Source organism: Caretta caretta, chromosome 6 (genome assembly GCF_965140235.1).
Source record: "Caretta caretta isolate rCarCar2 chromosome 6, rCarCar1.hap1, whole genome shotgun sequence".
Lineage (NCBI taxonomy): Eukaryota > Metazoa > Chordata > Testudines > Cheloniidae > Caretta > Caretta caretta.
In genome coordinates this window covers 83,918,771-83,938,439 of record NC_134211.1, presented here as the reverse complement: position 1 = coordinate 83,938,439, position 19,669 = coordinate 83,918,771, and the positions used below count along the sequence as shown (strand labels likewise).

Genomic DNA, 19,669 nt, shown 5'->3' with positions numbered 1-19,669 from the left:
TCTTGCTAGCTGAAACTCCAAGTGTGATTTGGCCTTCCTGAATGCTTGAGCAATATTTTTATACTCCTTCCTGGTCATTTGTCCAATCTTCCACTTCTTGTAAGCTTCTTTTTTGTGTTTAAGATCAGCAAGGATTTCACTGTTAAGCCAAGCTGGTCGCCTGCCATATTTACTTTTCTTTCTATATATCAGGATGGTTTGTCCCTGTAACCTCCATAAGGATTCTTTAAAATACAGCCAGCTCTCCTGGATTCCTTTTCCCACCATGGTATTCCCCCAGGGGATCCTGCCCATCAGTTCCCTGAGGGACTGCTTCTCTGAAGTCCAGGATCTGTATTCTGCTTCTCTCCTTTCTTCCTTGTGTCAGGATCCTGAACTTGACCATCTCATGGTCACTGCCTCCTAGGTTCCCATTCACTTTTGCTTCCCCTACTAATTCTTCCCGGTTTGTGAGCAGCAGGTCAAGAAGAGCTCTGTCCCTAGTTGGTTCCTCCAGCACTTGCACCAGGAAATTGTCCCCTACACTTTCCAAAAACTTCCTGGATTGTCTGTGCACCGCTGTATTGCTCTCCCAGCAGATATCAGGGTGATTGAAGTCTCCCATGAGAACCAGGGCCTGCCATCTAGTAACTTCCGTTAGTTGCTGGAAGAAAGTCTCATCTACCTTATCCCCCTGGTCCGGTGGTCTATAGCAGACTCCCACCACGACATCACCCTTGTTGCTCACACTTCTAAACTTAATCCAGAGACTCTCAGGTTTTTCTGTAGTTTCATACCAGAGCTCTGAGCAGTCATACTGCTCTCTTATATACAATGCAACACCCCCACCTTTTCTGCCCTGCCTGTCCTTCCTGAACAGTTTATATCCATTCATGACAGTACTGCAGTCATGTGAGTTATCCCACCAAGTCTCTGTTATTCCAGTCACATCATAATTCCTTGACTGTGCCAGGACTTCCAGTTCTCCCTGCTTGTTTCCCAGGCTTCTTCCATTTGTGTATAGGCACTTGAGATAACTTGCTGTTTGTCCTGCTTTCTTAGTATGAGGCAGGAGCCCTCCCCTCTTGCGCTCTCCTGCTCGTGCTTCCTCCCGGTATCCCACGTCCCAACTTACCTCAGAGCTTTGGTCTCCTTCCCCCGGTGAACCTAGTTTAAAGCCCTCCTCACTAGGTTAGCCAGCCTGCTTGCGAAGATGCTCTTCCCTCTCTTCGTTAGGGGGAGCCTGTCTCTGCCTAGCACTCCTCCTTCTTGGAACACCATCCCATGGTCAAAGAATCCAAAGCCTTCTCTCCGACACCACCTGCATAGCCATTTGTTGACTTCCTCGATTCAACGGTCTCTACCCAGGCCTTTTCCTTCCACGGGGAGGATGGACGAGAAGACCACTTGCGCCTCAAACTCCTTTATCCTTCTTCCCAGAGCCACGTAGTCTGCAGTGATCCGCTCAAGGTCATTCTTGGCAGTGGAGGAGCAGGAAGGGGTAGCGATCTGAGGGCTTGATGAGTCTCGGCAGTCTCTCCATCACATCGTGAATCCTAGCTCCTGGCAAGCAGCAGATTTCTCGGTTTTCCAGGTGGGGGTGGCAGATAGATGACTCAGTCCCCCTGAGGAGAGAGTCCCCGACCACCACCATCTGCCTCCATGTCATCCAAGTTTGAAAATTTTGGCCAAAGCTTCTGAATTTTCATAGGTTTATATTCTTATTTCACCAATAAATAATGCAAATCTAAATAGGGAAACAACCTGCAAATTAATTCCCCATAACATGACTTTTGCAAGACCTTTTGAGTATGGCTTTTACAGGACCCAGAAGTGAGACACCTCCACCCAAACACACTCATGTACAGTATGAGTTTGGCTTAGTCTTGTGTGTATGCCAAATATTCTTTTGGGGCATAAACACTATGACAGAGGTAATGTCACCTGTATGGCAACACACTTTTAGAATAGGAACAAGAACATTTCAGTGAAGAGGAGAAGTGGATGCTCAGCACCTCTGAAAATCATGCCCACTTATTTGGTGCCTAACTGTAGATTTAGGTATCTCATCTTAGACACCAAAGTTTAAAATATGTCTCCCTATTTTTTGGTTACGTAGTTTTTAGGTGGGAAGATGATAGTTCTGAAGATTTAAAAAGAATCCTAAAAATAAATGAAACCATGTTGCAAAGCCTGCTAACTAGCTACAGAATAAAATGTAAATTCTTTAAAAATGCCCAATATATTAATTAACTGATCTTGTTTCATAACGGGGAAAAGTAACTATGCACCTGGTTCTGCTGTGGATCAGGGATCTTCCTTCAAATCTTTTCATTAAGAAGAGAGGACTAGGCCACAGCCAAAGACTTGAGTAAAGTCACTCCTGCTTCCTGTTTCTCGAAGCAGGCTCACAAAAGAATCCCTGTAAAAGCAGGAGTAGTGCTTCTCACCTCTTCTGATCCAGTGATCTACTGTGAACATCCAATTAAGCTTAAGTAATGGCACTTCCACTTCACACTCCCCAGCCAGCTGTCACTAACCTCCATGAAGCTATTCAAATAGTGCTTATTGCTATGCCAAGCATGCTGCCACCTTTTTCTATAGCCGCAGCTCTGCTGCTCCTGCTTCCCCCATGACACCATCAGTGGTTTCGCTGCTGCCCCAGTGGGGCACCAGTAGCCTATTCCACGTATTCAGGAATGCGTGCTTCTGTTTTCTATAGCCCCATATGCTGTCACTGGGCCTTTCTTTAGTCCCAGAAGAGGACTTCCTGCTTCCTGATGCCTCCGCGGGTTGCCTCATAACTACACAGGCTGCTGCTACTGGCCTCCCAATGTCTAGCAGTGGTTTTTCCACTTCCTGCTGCCCCTGCAGGCAACATCCACTTTCCATATGGCATTTGCTGTGGTACCACTATCCCATCTGTCCAGCAGTGGAACTCCTGCTGTCCAAGTGAGCTACCAACATTTTCCCCACAGTTCCATCAGTGATGCTTCTGCTAACCTAGTGGACCTTGTTCTCTGCTATCCCGTGAAGAGGCACAAAGCACAGATGCCTCATCATTAATTTCAGTGACACTGCATAAATGCGATGTCTAACATTTGAAATAAACACCATCAGCAAATAGAAAAAAAGTTACTTGATAAAGTTTTCTCCCTGTTCACCTTGTAAAAGCAATGACATCCTCAGCACAAGGCACTTCCTGTGGAATAATGACCAGCTAAGTTTAATGGCTCCACTACATCTTTAGCTATCAGCTTTTCCCAGGTGGTCACCAATCCTCAATCAGTGCTCAGTGCCTGGACTATCTGTTACCTATCTTAGGTTTTTCACAGGTTCCTCACACAGGAAGCTTAAGGCCTTACTGCTGTATGATGATACAGCGATACTGGGGAGTTTTAAAAAATTGTTTAATTTTTTTAAAACAATTTAGTACTCATACAAAATGCTAGATTGACAGCAGAGGAAGATTAAATCTTCCAAACACTGCCCAACCAATTCATCTCAGACCTGACCTGAAAGGGTAGTTCATTTTCCACATCCATTCAATTCTTGGCTCCTTTGTTGAAGCTGCCAACAAAGGTACCAATAACTGGGGGGTGATTTTGTGAAGAGGAGACCTATTCATTAGGAACTGGACTGATACCAACAACTCATTTCACAGAGGCCACTGGAGAGCTGTCAGATGGTAATGACTTTCCATCACTATCAAGATAGGTCAGATTCAAGCCAATGACTGCGGCAAAAGGTTCCATCTGTATACTACTCCTAATCCCCTAAACTATCTGTGCTAACTGTTAGATTACACTACATAATCTAGAAGTTAGTGCAGTGTACTTGCAGGCAGGAAGCCAGCATTCTAACCCTAGTTTTGCCATTAACTCTCTACGTAACCTTGAGCAAATTGCTTTCTGTGGCTCAGTGTTCCCAGTTTAAAAAATTAGGATAATATCTCCCATCCTTGTAAAGTGCTTTCAGAGGCTGGATGAAATATGCTTTCTAGTTACAAAAGTACTATTATTATTAAAATATAGTTTAGAACATGATAGTATAAGATAATTTCTTAACTGAAACTGAACATTTATTTTAAAAGGCCTAAGGCTCTGATTCAGCAAAGCACTTAAGCACATGCTTATGTCTATCCCTTTTCAGAAGAGCACTTAATTATGTGCCTAAATGCTGTCCAAAATAGAGATAATTCCTAAATTGGAGCCTATATTAGAGAATTTTAACCTTCTAATTATGCTATGCCATTGCTGTTCTCACATCAAAGGGTTGCATTAATCCTGTTGGCAATTCAACTCTTGATGGTAGCTCCTCCTGTCAATGGGTCCTTGGCTAGCTATTCTGCTTGTTCCCAACTTTTCTTCTATACTTTAGGCTCCTTCCATCCCCAGCCTCTGAGTTCCTTATGCCCTGCCTTTTAGCCAACTCCCGCCTCAGCTCTTCTGTCCATTCTTCCCTTACTCTGGACCCTATTTCCAGGTGCCCACTGCACCTGATCCACTTTGAACACCAGTGCTCCTTCTTCCACCTCTCTAAAGTACCTGTCTCCACCCCATCAAACCTTCATTCAACCTGTCACCCAATATCTGTTTCCACTCAACTCCTTTCTCCCTCTGAACATAACAACATAAGAACATAAGAATGGCCATATTGGGTCAGACCAAAGGTCCATCCAGCCCAGTATCCTGTCTACCGACAGTGGCCAATGCCAGGTGCCTCAGAGGGAGTGAACCTAACAGGTAATGATCTAGTGATCTCTCTCCTGCCATCCATCTCCACCCTCTGACAAACAGAGGCTAGGGACACCATTCCTTGTCCATCCTGGCTAATAGCCATTAATGGACTTAACCTTCATGAATTTATCCAGTTCTATTTTAAACCCTGTTATAGTCTGACTTACTATGCAAGTATGACTTGCTCTGCAAGTCACCAGCTAATCTCACTGTACAATCCCCCTGTCAGAGTTCCTTCCCCACTCTGAACTCTAGGGTACAAATGTGGAGACCCGCATGAAAGACCCCCTAAGCTTATTCTTACCAGCTTAGGTTAAAAACTTCCCCAAGGTACAAACTTTGCCTTGTCCTTGAACAGTATGCTGCCACCACCAAGCGTTTTAAACAAAGAACAGGGAAAGAGACCACTTGGAGACGTCTTCCCCCAAAATATCCTCCCCAAGCCCTACACACCCCCTTTCCTGGGGAGGCTTGAGAATAATATCCTAACCAATTGGTTACAAAATCATCAAAGACCCAAACCCCTGGATCCTGGAACAATGGAAACATCGGTCAGGTTCTTAAAAAAAGGATTTTATTAAAAAAAAAAGAAAGGTAAAAATCATCTCTGTAAAATCAGGATGGAAAATACTTTACAGGATATTCAGATTCAAAACACAGAGGATCCCCCTCTGCGCAAAACCTTAAAGTTACAGAAAACAGGAATAAACCTCCCTCTTAACACGGGGAAAATTCACATAAAACAAAAGATAAATTGATCTGCCTTGCCTGGCTTACCTATACTGGTTGCAATATTGGAGACTTGGATTAGGATGGGTTGGAGAAGATGGATTTCTGTCTGGCCTCTCTCAGTCCCAAGAGAGAACAACCACGTAAACAAAGAGCACAAACAAAAGCCTCCCCCCCCCCCCCAAGATTGGAAAGTATCTTGTCCCCTTATTGGTCCTTTGGGTCAGGTGCCAGCCAGATGAGCTGAGCTTCTTAACCCTTTACAGGTAACAGCATGTTGCCTCTGGCCAGGAGGGATTTTATAGCACTCTATACAGAAAGATGGTTACCCTTCCCTTTATATTTACGACACGCCCCGAAATCACAGATAGGGTGAAACACTGGCTGTGATTTCTTCCTGGAGCTCTGGGACAAAACAGAGTTAATAACACACATGCATCTCTAAATATACTACTAACTGTAAAAAGACTATCAATATTTCCCACATCTTAAGGACGATTTGGACCAGTTGATTCTGGGAAACTTTCACGGGAGAGTGCATCAGCCACTTTGTTAGAAGCTCCTGAAATGTGTTGTATGTCGAAATGAAAATCTTGGAGAGCTAAACTCCACCAAATACGTTGTTTGTTATTTCCCTTGGCGGTATGAAGCTACTATAGCGCAGCATGGTCGGTTTTCAGGTGGAAACGCCGTCCCCAAACGTGTGGGCGTAGCTTTTCCAGCGCGTACACAATGGCGTAACATTCCTTTTCACTGATTGACCACTGGCTTTCCCTCTCAGACAGCTTCTTGCTGAGAAACACGACAGGATGGAACTCTTGATTTGGTCCTTCCTGCATTAAGACTGCTCCCACACCACGCTCGGACGCATTTGTGGTTACTAGGAACGGTTTGTCAATGTCTGGGGCCCTTAGCACAGGGTCAGACATGAGTGTTGCTTTAAGCTGGTTAAAGGCCTTCTGGCACTCTTCAGTCCACTGAACTGCATTTGGCTGTTTCTTTTTGGTTAGGTCTGTCAGTGGGGCGGCGATCTGGCTGTATTGCAGTACAAATTGCCTGTAATATCCGGCCAAGCCTAAGAAGGATTGGACCTGTTTCTTTGACTTTGGGACAGGCCACTTTTGGATAGCATCCACTTTGGCCTGTAGGGTGTTGATAGTTCCTTGACCCACCTGGTGTCCAAGGTAATTCACTCTGTTTAGGCCTATTTGATACTTCTTAGCCTTAACAGTTAGTCCTGCCTCCCTTATGCACTCGAAGACTTTTTGTAGATGTTCCAGGTGTTCTGCCCAGGAATACGAAAATATGGCCACATCGTCAGGGTAGGCGACTGCATATTCTCCCAATCCTGCTAGGAGACCATCTACAAGTCTTTGGAAGGTGGCGGGTGCATTCCACAGCCTGAAAGGGAGCACATTAAATTCATACAGCCCGACATGTGTGATGTAGGCTGACCTTTCCTTGGTGGATTCATCTAGCGGTACCTGCCAGTACCCCTTGGTTAAGTCCAAGGTAGAAATGAACTGGGCCCGTCCCAGTTTCTCCAATAGTTCATCTGTGCGTGGCATTGGATAGTTGTCTGGGCGAGTTACAGCATTTAGCTTACGGTATTCCATGCAAAAACATATCTCCCCATCTGGTTTGGGAATTAGAACCACTGGAGATGCCCATGCACTGCCAAAGGGGCGGATTACACTTATCTGTAGCATATCCTGGAGCTCCCGTATGATAGCAGTTTTTGCTTGAGGAGACACCCGGTAAGCTTGGGCTCTAATTGGGTGAGCATTACCTGTGTCAATGGCGTGGTATGCCCGTTCAGTCAGTCCTGGGGTGGCTGAGAACGTCAGCGCGTAGCTAGTGCACAGCTCCTTGATCTGCTGTTGCTGCATACGCCCAAGGGTCATGGAGAGGTTCACCTCTTCCACGCCACCAGCACTTTCCCCTTCGTAGTAGACACTTTCAGGCCACTCAGTGTCATCTCCTCCCTGGGCTGTAAACTGACAAACCTTTAATTCTCTGGAATAAAAGGGTTTTAGAGAATTAATATGGAACACCTTAGGCTTTCGGTTGGAGGTTGGAAATGCTATGAGATAATTATCGGCTCCCAGGTGGTCTTGGACCGTGAATGGCCCTTCCCATGACGCTTCCATTTTATGGGCCTGGAGCACCTTTAAGACCATGACCTGGTCCCCTACTTTGAAAGACTGCTCTCTGGCATGTTTATCATACCAGGCTTTTTTCTCTTTTTGAGCATCTTTTAGGTTTTCTTTAGCAAGGGCCAAAGAGGTTCTGAGGGTGGTTTGTAGGTTGGTTACAAAGTCCAGAATGTTAGTTCCTGGAGAAGGTGTAAACCCCTTCCATTGCTGCTTCACCAACTGTAATGGCCCCTTAACCTCGCGGCCATATACAAGTTCAAATGGCGAAAACCCTAAACTGGGATGTGGTACAGCTCTGTAGGCAAAGAACAACTGCTGCAACACTAGGTCCCAATCACTGGAGTGCTCATTTACGAATTTAGGTATCATGGCCCCCAAGGTTCCATTAAACTTCTCCAACAGGCCATTTGTTTGATGGTGGTAAGGGGTGGCAACCAAGTGATTTACCCCATGAGCTTCCCATAGGCTTTCCATAGTTCCTCAGGAAATTAGTTCCTGCATCTGGCCAACCTACCCTGGCAAAAATGTCTGTTAGTGCCTGGCACACACTTTTAGCCCTGGTGTTGCTTAGAGCTACTGCTTCTGGCCATCGGGTGGCAAAATCCATGAAAAGCAGTATGTACTGCTTTCCTCTGGGTGTCTTTTTCGGAAAAGGACCCAGAATATCCACAGCTACTCACTGAAATGGAACCTCAATGATGGGGAGTGGCTGGAGAGGGGCTTTGACCTGGTCTTGGGTTTTTCCCACTCTTTGGCATACCTCACAGGATCGGACATAGACAGAAACATCCTTGCTCATTCCCTCCCAGTGGAATGACCTCCCCAAATGGTCTTTGGTCCTGTTCACCCCAGCATGGCCACTAGGATGATCGTGGGCTAAGCTCAAGAGCTTTTCCCGGTACTTAGTTGGAACTACCAACTGTCTCTGAGGATGCCAGTCTTCCTGGTGCCCACCAGAAAGAGTTTTCTTGTATAAAAGTCCTCTGTCTACAACAAACTGGGATCGATTAGAAGAGTTGAGAGGCGGTGGGTTGCTCCATGCCTCCGACCAAGCTCTCTGGAGGCTTTCATCTGCTTCCTGTTCAGCCTGGAATTGTTCCCTTGATGCTGGAGATGTTCCTCACTGGATTGTGGACCTGGGCTTGGTCCCTCTGGAAGTGTTGCAGGTGATAGGGCTGTTTCCATTGACGGTGAACTGCTCTCCGCTGGTGCACTATGGGGTATTTCAAGCTCTGGCTGAGCCTCTTGTGTAGGGTCATCTGCTGCTGCTGCCAGTGCAGTCTTGGTGGTGTAGACGAGGTTGCAAGCGCTGGACTCAGTACTGGCAATGGTTCTGGTGCTGGTTGCTTCACCAGTTTCGTTTCAGGGACTGGCGTTAGCTGGGTCTTTGGGACTGGATCCACTACGGCCGTTGCAGTTGTTGGCAGGGAATCCGGTTCCACCACCTCCATCTGGGTCTCTAGTATCACAGACGGGGCCCTGGTGGAAGGCTCAGGAACAGGGATACGTGTGGAAGCTTGTTTAGTCTGGCTGCAGGTGACCATTTCCACCCTCTTGGCCAGCTTTACCTGGTTGGCCAAGTCTTCCCCCAGCAGCATGGGAATGGGATAATCATCATAGACTGCAAAAGTCCACATTCCTGACCAGCCCTTGTACTGGACAGGCAACTTGGCTGTAGGCAAATCGAAAGAGTTGAACTTGAAGGGTTGAATCCTTCAAGGGCCGGATGAGTTGCATCCGAGAGTGCTGAAGGAACTGGCGGCTGTGATTGCAGAGCCATTGGCCATTATCTTTGTAAACTCGTGGAAAACCGGGGAAGTCCCGGATGACTGGAAAAAGGCTAATGTAGTGCCAATCTTTAAAAAAGGGAAGAAGGAGGATCCTGGGAACTACAGGCCAGTCAGCCTCACTTCAGTCCCTGGAAAAATCATGGAGCAGGTCCTCAAAGAATCAATCCTGAAGCACTTGCATGAGAGGAAAGTGATCAGGAACAGCCAGCATGGATTCACCAAGGGAAGGTCATGCCTGACTAATCTAATCGCCTTCTATGATGAGATTACTGGTTCTGTGGATGAAGGGAAAGCAGTGGATGTATTGTTTCTTGACTTTAGCAAAGCTTTTGACACGGTCTCCCACAGTATTCTTGTCAGCAAGTTAAGGAAGTATGGGCTGGATGAATGCACTACAAGGTGGGTAGAAAGCTGGCTAGATTGTCGGGCTCAACGGGTAGTTATCAATGGCTCCATGTCTAGTTGGCAGCCGGTATCAAGTAGAGTGCCCCAAGGGTCGGTCCTGGGGCCGGTTTTGTTCAATATCTTCATAAATGATCTGGAGGATGGTGTGGATTGCACTCTCAGCAAATTTGCGGATGATACTAAACTGGGAGGAGTGGTAGATACGCTGGAGGGGAGGGATAGGATACAGAAGGACCTAGACAAATTGGAGGATTGGGCCAAAAGAAATCTGATGAGGTTCAATAAGGATAAGTGCAGGGTCCTGCACTTAGGACGGAAGAACCCAATGCACAGCTACAGACTAGGGACCGAATGGCTAGGCAGCAGTTCTGCGGAAAAGGACCTAGGGGTGACAGTGGACAAGAAGCTGGATATGAGTCAGCAGTGTGCCCTTGTTGCCAAGAAGGCCAATGGCATTTTGGGATGTATAAGTAGGGGCATAGCGAGCAGATCGAGGGACGTGATCGTTCCCCTCTATTCGACATTGGTGAGGCCTCATCTGGAGTACTGTGTCCAGTTTTGGGCCCCACACTTCAAGAAGGATGTGGATAAATTGGAGAGAGTCCAGCGAAGGGCAACAAAAATGATTAGGGGTCTGGAACACATGAGTTATGAGGAGAGGCTGAGGGAGCTGGGATTGTTTAGCCTGCAGAAGAGAAGAATGAGGGGGGATTTGATAGCTGCTTTCAACTACCTGAAAGGGGGTTCCAAAGAGGATGGCTCTAGACTGTTCTCAATGGTATCAGATGACAGAACGAGGAGTAATGGTCTCAAGCTGCAGTGGGGGAGGTTTAGATTGGATATTAGGAAAAACTTTTTCACTAAGAGGGTGGTGAAACACTGGACTGCGTTACCTAGGGAGGTGGTAGAATCTCCTTCCTTAGAGGTTTTTAAGGTCAGGCTTGACAAAGCCCTGGCTGGGATGATTTAACTGGGAATTGGTCCTGCTTCGAGCAGGGGGTTGGACTAGATGACCTTCTGGGGTCCCTTCCAACCCTTATATTCTATGATTCTATGAATCGTCACTTGGGCCTCTGGGTTGATTAAGTTGGGGTCCACTAAGGACTAATGGATAGCTGACACCTGCGCTCCAGTGTCCCTCCATGCTGTAACCTTCTTCCCGCCCACACTCACAGTTTCCCTTCACTCTAAGGGTATCTGGGAGGCATCTGGGCCTGAGGACCTTTGGTGTGACCCCAGTGCAATGAACTGTAATCTGTTGGGGTTCTTGGGGCAGTTGGCCTTCACATGCCCCAGCTCATTACATTTAAAACATCGCCCAGTTGACTGGTAACTGGGGCGAGGTGGGTTGCTGGAGAATGGTGTGGTGGGACGATAAGGTGTCTGGGGTTTTCCTTGGGATGTAGGTGGGGCCTTGGGTTGCCCCCGGTGATAGGGTTTTGTTTCAGATTGCCCCTTCTGATATTTGCTCCAACTGCTACTGTTTTTTTTTCTTTTCGGCCACCTCCACCCATTTGGCTCCAATCTCCCCCGCCTCGATTACAGTTTTGGGCTTCCCATCTAGGATGTACCTTTCTATTTCCTCAGGAACACCCTCTAAGAACTGCTCCATTTGCATTAGGAAGGGCAACTCTTCTGGAGATTTAACACTTGCTCCTGATATCCAGGCATCCCAATGTTTCACAATGTGGTAGGCATGTCAAGTAAATGACATGCCTGGTTTCCACCTTAGGGCTCTGAACCGCGGATGGGAATGCTTGGGTGTTAGTCCCATTCTGACTCTCATCTGGGTTTTAAAAAGTTCATAACTGTTCATGTGTTCCTTAGGCATTTCAGCTGCCACCTCTGATAAGGGTCCACTGAGCTGCGGCCTCAGCTCTACCAATGGAGTGGTCTGTAGAGATGCTGTACCCAAGGCAGGACCTTTCGAAGTTTTCTAAGAAGGCCTCGGTATCATCGCCTGCCTTGTAAGTGGGGAACTTTCTGGGAAGGAAAAGGGTACCTGAGAAGGATTGCTAGGGTTGGTTGGTATATTCTGCTGAGCCCTTGCCTTCTCCATCTCCAGTGCATGCTTCCTCTCTTTCTCTTTCTCTTTCTCTTTCTCCTCCATAGCTCTCTTGTGGGCAGCTTCCTCTGCCTCCACAGCTCTCTTGTGGGTAGCTTCCTCTGCCTCCACGCAGGCTTTTTCTGCCTTCATCTCCAAGCACCTTAAGGCCATCTGTCTATCATGCTCTTTTTGTTTCTCTTCAGCTTCAAATCTTGCCAGCTCTAGTTTATTAGCTGCTTCACTGGTAGTCATTTTCCTGCTTTCTTGTGCTTAACTCTAGCTATACCCGAGAGTTAGGGGGGGAAAAAAAAACTTGTGAATTTCCCTGCAGGAGGTTAACTACCCTGCCTTTAGGTAGAGAAAACTCCAGCTCAAAAAAGAAAAATCCCTTTGTAAAAAAACTAACACCTCTGTCTCCAGGCAAATAGACAGAAAACCCTCAAGCTGCTCTCAGCTTAAAAACAAACCTCTTCAGGTCTGTGCTTTTGGTTCAAAATGATCTCTGGTTCAAAATGATCCCACCGCTCTGCCACCATGTCAGGTGCCAGCAAGGTTAGCTGAGCTTCTTAACCCTTTACAGGTAACAGGATGTTGCCTCTGGCCAGGAGGGATTTTATAGCACTGTAACAGAAAGGTGGTTACCCTTCCCTTTATATTTATGACACCCCCCATCTCCTGCTTCCAATGACATTGTCCCCCAACCTGTCACCTGCTCCATCTGACCCCTTCTAGCAACCAAGTCCTCCATTCCAATAAGCAGAGATAGAATTTCAAATGAGACTGCATCTTCTGCAAAGTATTTCAGGAATGATGGGGAATTAAACTTCAAATAGTAGGTTTCCTTTTTTTTCATTTCCAAACATAAAGACATCATGCAACTTGTCATGTTAATGTTAAAAAATCTCCTTCATACTCTTCCGATTTTAATAATTAATAATGACGACAGTGAATTTTGTGCTCTCATATGGCACCAGGCTGACACTCCAGGAGTCTGATCTCCACTGTTTACCAAGCCATGGAATACAGAGTACACATGCAACACAGAAAAACGAAAGGTGAAATGCTGTACCTATTTTCACAGTAAATGATATTGAGGTCCATATTTACGCGAGTAACAAACATGTGGCAGTCGATTCTGACTTCATTGATTGTAGGAGGTGGCAAAGCATGAGCCACAACTACAAGCCCCATGATTTGGCTAGGGACTGTCCTCCCATGGGACAGTGACACTCTCAGTCGTAACCGGCCTGTTATATGGATCACCTGCAAAATAAAAAGAATAAAAGAAACCCCTGTGAATTCATGATGCAAATGTGACATCATCTTTTTTAAAGGACAACATTGTTATTCTAAAGAGCACTTTACTCCATCAAAAATTATATTTAGTAACTGCCAGGATCAGTGTTAAGCTTATTAATATTGGCTGTCAACATGTTCTAAATGTCCTCATGGCAAGAAAGAAGAAAAGTACATAATAGCCAAATGTTTCAATTTATCAAATCTAAAACTCAGAACTTCTGTGTTATTGATTTTTTTTCAAAGAAAGAAAGGACAAATTAGAAAATCAAGGGAATGAAGTAAGAGATATAAAATTGAAGTAATGGGGGTAGAAAGGGAAGACTAATTTTAAAACATTTGGAGATTAAAATGTGAGACAAAAGGAGCAGCATTTTTGAAACTTTTCCAGGACCCATTTAATTGAATTGCCAGTCATCTACATCTTAGAGACACTACTTACATCCTTGAATTACTTCTTTGTGGTTGGCAATACAAGAAGCATGAGCCTGCAAGTGATCAATGGGTTCAACTGCGCAGACACCAAGCATTTTACAGCTGCAGAGTTACTAGTCAAGCCTTGATTTAGCTTAATGCACTGTGCATGCGCTGAGAACTTTTGGAGCTGAATGAGAGGCAGAGGTTTTCGTTCCCCTATTTACACGATGAACACTAAGCAAAATTGTTAGGATACAGATATGCAGGCCTGTCTGTAAAGACCTATACACTAAGAATTTAGGTGTATTCTTATCACTTAGCTAGTTATAGAGGTATAAAAGAAAGAATCAAAATCACTGTCTGCCGGTGTAATTTCCTTCTCTTACTGTGACAGTCTGAGGCCCTGTTCTTAGGCTAAGGCCTTTGGCTAAGCAGCAGAAGCAGCCATAAGCTGGGAAACGAACGGTCACATCCTCACATTCCAAACTAGTCACACTGAAATAAGGTGCTATTGGGCTGTTAGGAATACAATCCTGTCCTATCACCTCCAGAGAAAGGGAAGTGCCTAGAAAATGTAAAAGGAAACTTAGTGTGATAGCATCCTGTCTGGCAAGAACTCACTTACCAATAGCTGGGATGTGAAATCCTCACTTCTGTATTGTTTTGTCATTATAGTTCCCACTTTGCTATTGTTTGTCTGTATAATCTCTGTCTGGTTCTGTGATTGTTTCTGTCTGCTGTATAATTAATTTTGCTGGGTGTAAACTAATTAAGGTGGTGGGATATAATTGGTTACATAATCATGCTACAATATATTAGGATTGGTTAGTTAAATTTCAGGAAAATGATTGGTTAAGGTATAGCTAAGCAGAACTCAAGTTTTACTATATAGTCTGCAGGCAATCAGGAAGTGTGGGGGGGAATGGGAACAGGGAATGGGGTTGGGGAAATTGGAATCATGTTTTGCTGGGGAGGAATGGGAACAGGTAATGGGGGTGGGGAAACTGGAATCATGTTTTACTAAGTGGGGGAACGGGAACAGGTAAGGCTCTGTGGTGTCAGAGCTGGGAAGAGGGACACTAAGGAAGGAAACTGGAATCATGCTTGTGGAAGTTCACCCCAATAAACATCAAATTGTTCACACCTTTGGACTTCGGGTATTGTTGCTTTTTGTTCATGCAAGAAGGACCAGGGAAGTAGTGGGTAAAGGAATAAGCCCCTAACAAAAATACACCCAGGAGATCCAGCTGCTCCATTTGAGATTGCAACTCAGTGCTGCTTGCTGAAGCTGAATGATTATGAAACTATGGGAAAGGACTGACCTATAATTTCTGACTCAGCTGCCTCAGAAGCCTTACTGTGGACAGATAAAATGATGTTCTTTGAAAAAAAATTAAAATGAATAGTACCTGTGACAGGTATCAGACTGGCAGCTCTGGAGACTGCAGGCCTATATTCGCACAACAGGGACATCATGGGCAGTGGCAGTGCCAACTGTCCCTACCTTTTATCCTGCCAGCATCTCAGTATCAGCCTGGAAAGAAGGCCTCGAGGACAGAGAATTCAGGCTCCATGATGCATTCAGCCCTCAGCATCTCTATTGAGAGTACCAACAAAGATGCCAACATGTGCCAGTTGTGATGGTGTGGATACATATCCACCGGGAACTGAAACTCATTTCACAAAGATTAGATAACAGTCTGCAGCTTTTGGTCACTACGGATATAAGAGCTATTCTTAGTGGTGAGTGAGAGGTAAAAGGCTCTGTGTTCCATTGGCAATCTCTTAAACCATGTAGTGCACCCAAAATTAAATCTCATTTAAGCAAATAGAACAACAAATTAAAGCTTGAAGTTATTTTTTTGATTCACAATCTTTAAAAATCTCTCTTTTATCCAATATTTTACATTTGTGACCACAGTCAGTGAGGTAGTTCTGAATGGGGAGGATGATTAGCTTGTGGTTTTGTCCATTTCAGTTGAAGATTTATGACCATCCACATCTGAGGTAATTATTACTTAAATTCATACTTAATGCACCTTCAGAGGGCAAACTATTTGGTGAATATATGCCTAGAGGCAAGGATGCAAAAATACCATTTCAAATACACATTTTTTGCAAGACCTTATTAACTAATGAAGAAATAGCTAAAAGAAACAGGATTTACTTCACAGGAGGGATACAAATAGCATACTTTCCCCCTTCTAGCTAGGCTTACACATATGCTTATTTACCATTATCTCTCTCACTTTATCATGCAACTTCATCTTACTGCAGAAACACAAATCCGTAAATGCTTGGAAAAATGCTGCTTTTTAATGAAACCAGAAATAATGTAAAAAATAATCCTATGCTCAATGTACTAGGCTAAATGCATTTTTTTAAAGGAATGCCTATGCTAAGATGTTTGAAGTTGGCATTAACACTTGGGGAGAACTTTGAGATACATCTTACTTAAGATTCATTTTTTATCTCCCACACCTATTTTTGGAATACTCCATGTCATTCATTGCTAAATGTCAAAAAGATTTGTTTTGAACAAGTGCTTATTAAATTGGTATCCAGTTTCTCCTCGATCTTTCAGTGAAACTGCAGCTCTGTGTTTGTATCACCATCACTAGAGATTGCCCAAAGCTAACTCCGCTATACTCAAGCACTGCTGAACTCTGGGAAAGTTTGTACCTGGATTCAAGCCATGCAGCTGGTCCCTAACTCTATCATGACTGAACCATGTCCTCAGGTCCAAACAGCTTCAAATTTTGGGGAAGGTCAGATCTAAATTGAATTTTGGCTGCTGCACTGGGAAATCTGCAACAAATTCCCGTCAGTTCTGACACATGTTCTGTTGAATCAGTATTAAAAGAGGTGGGAACTCCAGTTCAGACAAAGTTCTCATGCTGAAACATCTTCTATCTCCACTTTAGTCAAACCCATTCTGTAACAAATCTAATTGGCGGTAATACTAGTTTTAGCTGTCAGGACCTTATCTATATTGTGCCTGTCAGCATTTTTAACACCAATTCAACTAAACTAGCATTAAAACTGGTAGAATTTTTGGGGTAAATTACCTCCATGTGGCTAAGACTCATGTCCAATCAATCCGATAGCAGCAGACAATAACATCCTATATATAGTACTATGACTTTAATGACATTAAGTGGAAATATAAACTGTTTTGTATGTCCCCAGACAGGCTTGTGCAGCCCGTATTGCTGCATCTTTACTGCTATTTTAGCCATGCAGGTATGCTGACCCATGCTGCAAATCACATCTCTGATTGCAGTGTAAACCTAGCCTAACAAAACTTCTTTACATTAACCACTGTGCAGCTTCCCCCAAAACTCTGTCGGTGCACCTCCCAAGTTAATGGGGTGCACTGAAGGTCATGGTAAGACTCCCATTAATGTCAGTGGTAATTGGATCAGGTCTCTATTCCAGAATCTGTTTTGATCAGAGACTTTTAGAAGATGCTGCGAACTGTTTGGTGATACTGATCTGAGGGGACTATAAGCCTGCCAAACAGAGCCTCTCTTGTGACCTGATCTGCATCTGACCTCAAACACAGGTTAGTGCATAAACTTATTCCCCCCCTATTATTGCTCATGGTGTCATCCAGTCTTATTAAACTTCTACTTAAAGGAACAGGTGGGTGAACCAAAAAACATTTCATAACAGTAGGACTGTTAATGTATAATGAGTATAAGAAGTATAATGTTGTGAAGGCGTCAAGATGAAGCAATAAAAAAACCTATTAAAATCTTCTGCACTGAAAAATATAATTCTTTTGTTAAAAAGTATTCTAAATTAACTCTACCTGACGCTCAAATATTTAAAAAAACATTGTTTCGCTTTTGTTTTTTTCTCTGATACAAAAATGGATGTGCAAATGTTGTAACTACATGTAAACACAGTGGATGAAGAGTATGCTTGGACAAATATATATTTCTTTTCCCTGCCATATGCTCCTCTTAGTCATCTGTTAGCAATAAGCACTTAGATGTGCTCTACTAATGTCTACTCATTATAAACAAGCACATCACAAAGACCTTGATAAAACCTTCCCTCTGTTAATACTTAAGAAAAGGAAAGCCCAGTAATTGAAAAATACATCTGAACTTGCTCATCGTACTTTAGAGTTAAATCTCACCTCTAGAGATGGAAAGATTTTCTTTATCAAAAGACATCTTTAAATATGATGTCTATTATTTTTCTCGTATATGTGATGTAAGGAGTAAGGACATGTATTACCCGGGGCAATAAAAACCTGCGGGCGTGAAAAATCTGTGAATTTCACCTTTCAGATTTTCCTATGTTCTTCAAAAACTTAAACTTCCATTAAAAATAAAGTTACAAACTAACTCTTTTGGTCCATATGTAAATCACTGTCCTAGTTTGCTATCAGATTTAAACCAGCCCATTGACAGAAGTGTCAACTCAGACTATTTATCTTAATGGGGTGTTAACTTCTGGGTGTTCATGTGATCATTTAGAACCAAATTTTCTCATGAGGCTCACGTATGAAAAATGTACAGAGCTATTGTGCATCCTTATTTGTGTGCAAAGATAGGTAGCTATGTATATAAAATGGCTAAATGCACATGCACACGGCTACTTCGGTGTCTCACCAGTCAACTAACACATGCGTTTATCCAATTTACACACACAGTTATTTAGTGTATGCACAAGTGCTGATATATTTTGCTCATTCAAATAGTGATACTCTATCCTTTGTAGGCCAGCAACACAGAATTCTTTCAAACTATGAACACTTATTTTGAGCCACTGAAATAAACTGTAGAATATTTTTACAAAATTACAATTAAACAAACTTCTCTTTATTCTTTTTTTTAAATTAACACTTATTTTTAAAAAATCACATAACTATTTACTAAACATTGTATATAAGTAGTAAAGCCCTTTCCTGACGTGAATGGACACAGAGGACTACAGTGCCTTTGTAACTATATAACTGTTTGTCTCGAGACTGGGAAAAGAAAGCTCACAGAACCAGAAATCTAAAGATCATTCCACCCTTTCCTGCTATCTGTGGCCAGCTGTCTTATGTTTTTCTCAATATATATAAATATTTCTTCTCTCTCTCTCTCTCTTACACACACAGACACACAAATAATGGGAAAAGAGAGGCAGGTAGTCCATGAACCTATACAAATATCTTAGCAACTGGGTGCAGCAAGCTCACTATTATTCACACTGAATACCGAGTGAGCCTTATCTATCAACCATAAAAGTTGTGGCCTTCAGCGCCCATTGAAGCACAAGTCCGATTTCAAGTAGGACATGTAGTATACATAACAGATACATATTTTTTAGTTCAGATTCTTCTTTAGTAGCTGCAATCCCTTCATAGACACCTGCCAAACTCACTCAGAAAACAGAAAATGGGTTTAAAATGAAATTGTTAATACATCTGGACTCAGGGCGTATTTTGTGTTTAAAAAGTCAACATTTATCACAGAGTGGTTTGAGAAACTACAGTTACTTCCCTCTCCTTTCAGTAACTCACACACCCCTTTGGGATAATTGAAGGCACAGTGGCCGCTACTTCATCCTTGGAGATATTATACAGCACTTCCCATCTACACAGGGGACATATTAATGCATCTGAACAGCAGTGGTTACTCTGGACGTGTCCCTGGCCCCTACACAAGAATTCCCCCAATGAGTTCCCCTGGAACCACACCGGTTCCACCGCAAGAGGGTGAACTTTACTAGTGGAGGAAGAGGAACAACTGGCCTACAAGACTGCTTTTATGCCACTTCGCCTGCCTTAGCCAGAATTTGACCTGTAGACTTTCCTAAAGGAAATGCAGATGAATTTATTGTGATAAAGAAGAATGTACATCAACAATTAACCTACAGAGAAAAGAAATCCAGGCTTTTACCCCAATAAAACACTGCACATGTGGAAAAATGGATAAAAGAATTACCCTTTAACATCTTTGATTATTAATTTAACCAGGCACATCACAGTTGCTTATTATAATAAAATATATGGGGGAAAATGATGAAAATCCTAAGAATAAAATGATTAAGGGCCTGACACTGTCCCCCTCTTTCACATTGAGAAGTTCCTTCCTCTGTGTGGTCATA

At 43.7% G+C, this 19,669-nt stretch overlaps 1 protein-coding gene across 5 annotated transcripts in view; it reads right to left on the bottom strand.

Moving 5' to 3' along the window:
* NPAS3 (neuronal PAS domain protein 3) overlaps nt 1-19,669 on the bottom strand; it is an 852,890-nt gene that overhangs the window by 42,472 nt on the left and 790,749 nt on the right. For all 5 annotated transcript variants that reach the window (XM_048854033.2, XM_048854034.2, XM_048854035.2 and 2 more), the window contains one exon: nt 12,915-13,108. In XM_048854033.2, the coding sequence (XP_048709990.1) occupies nt 12,915-13,108 (194 nt within the window). The remainder of the gene's footprint in view (nt 1-12,914; nt 13,109-19,669) is intronic.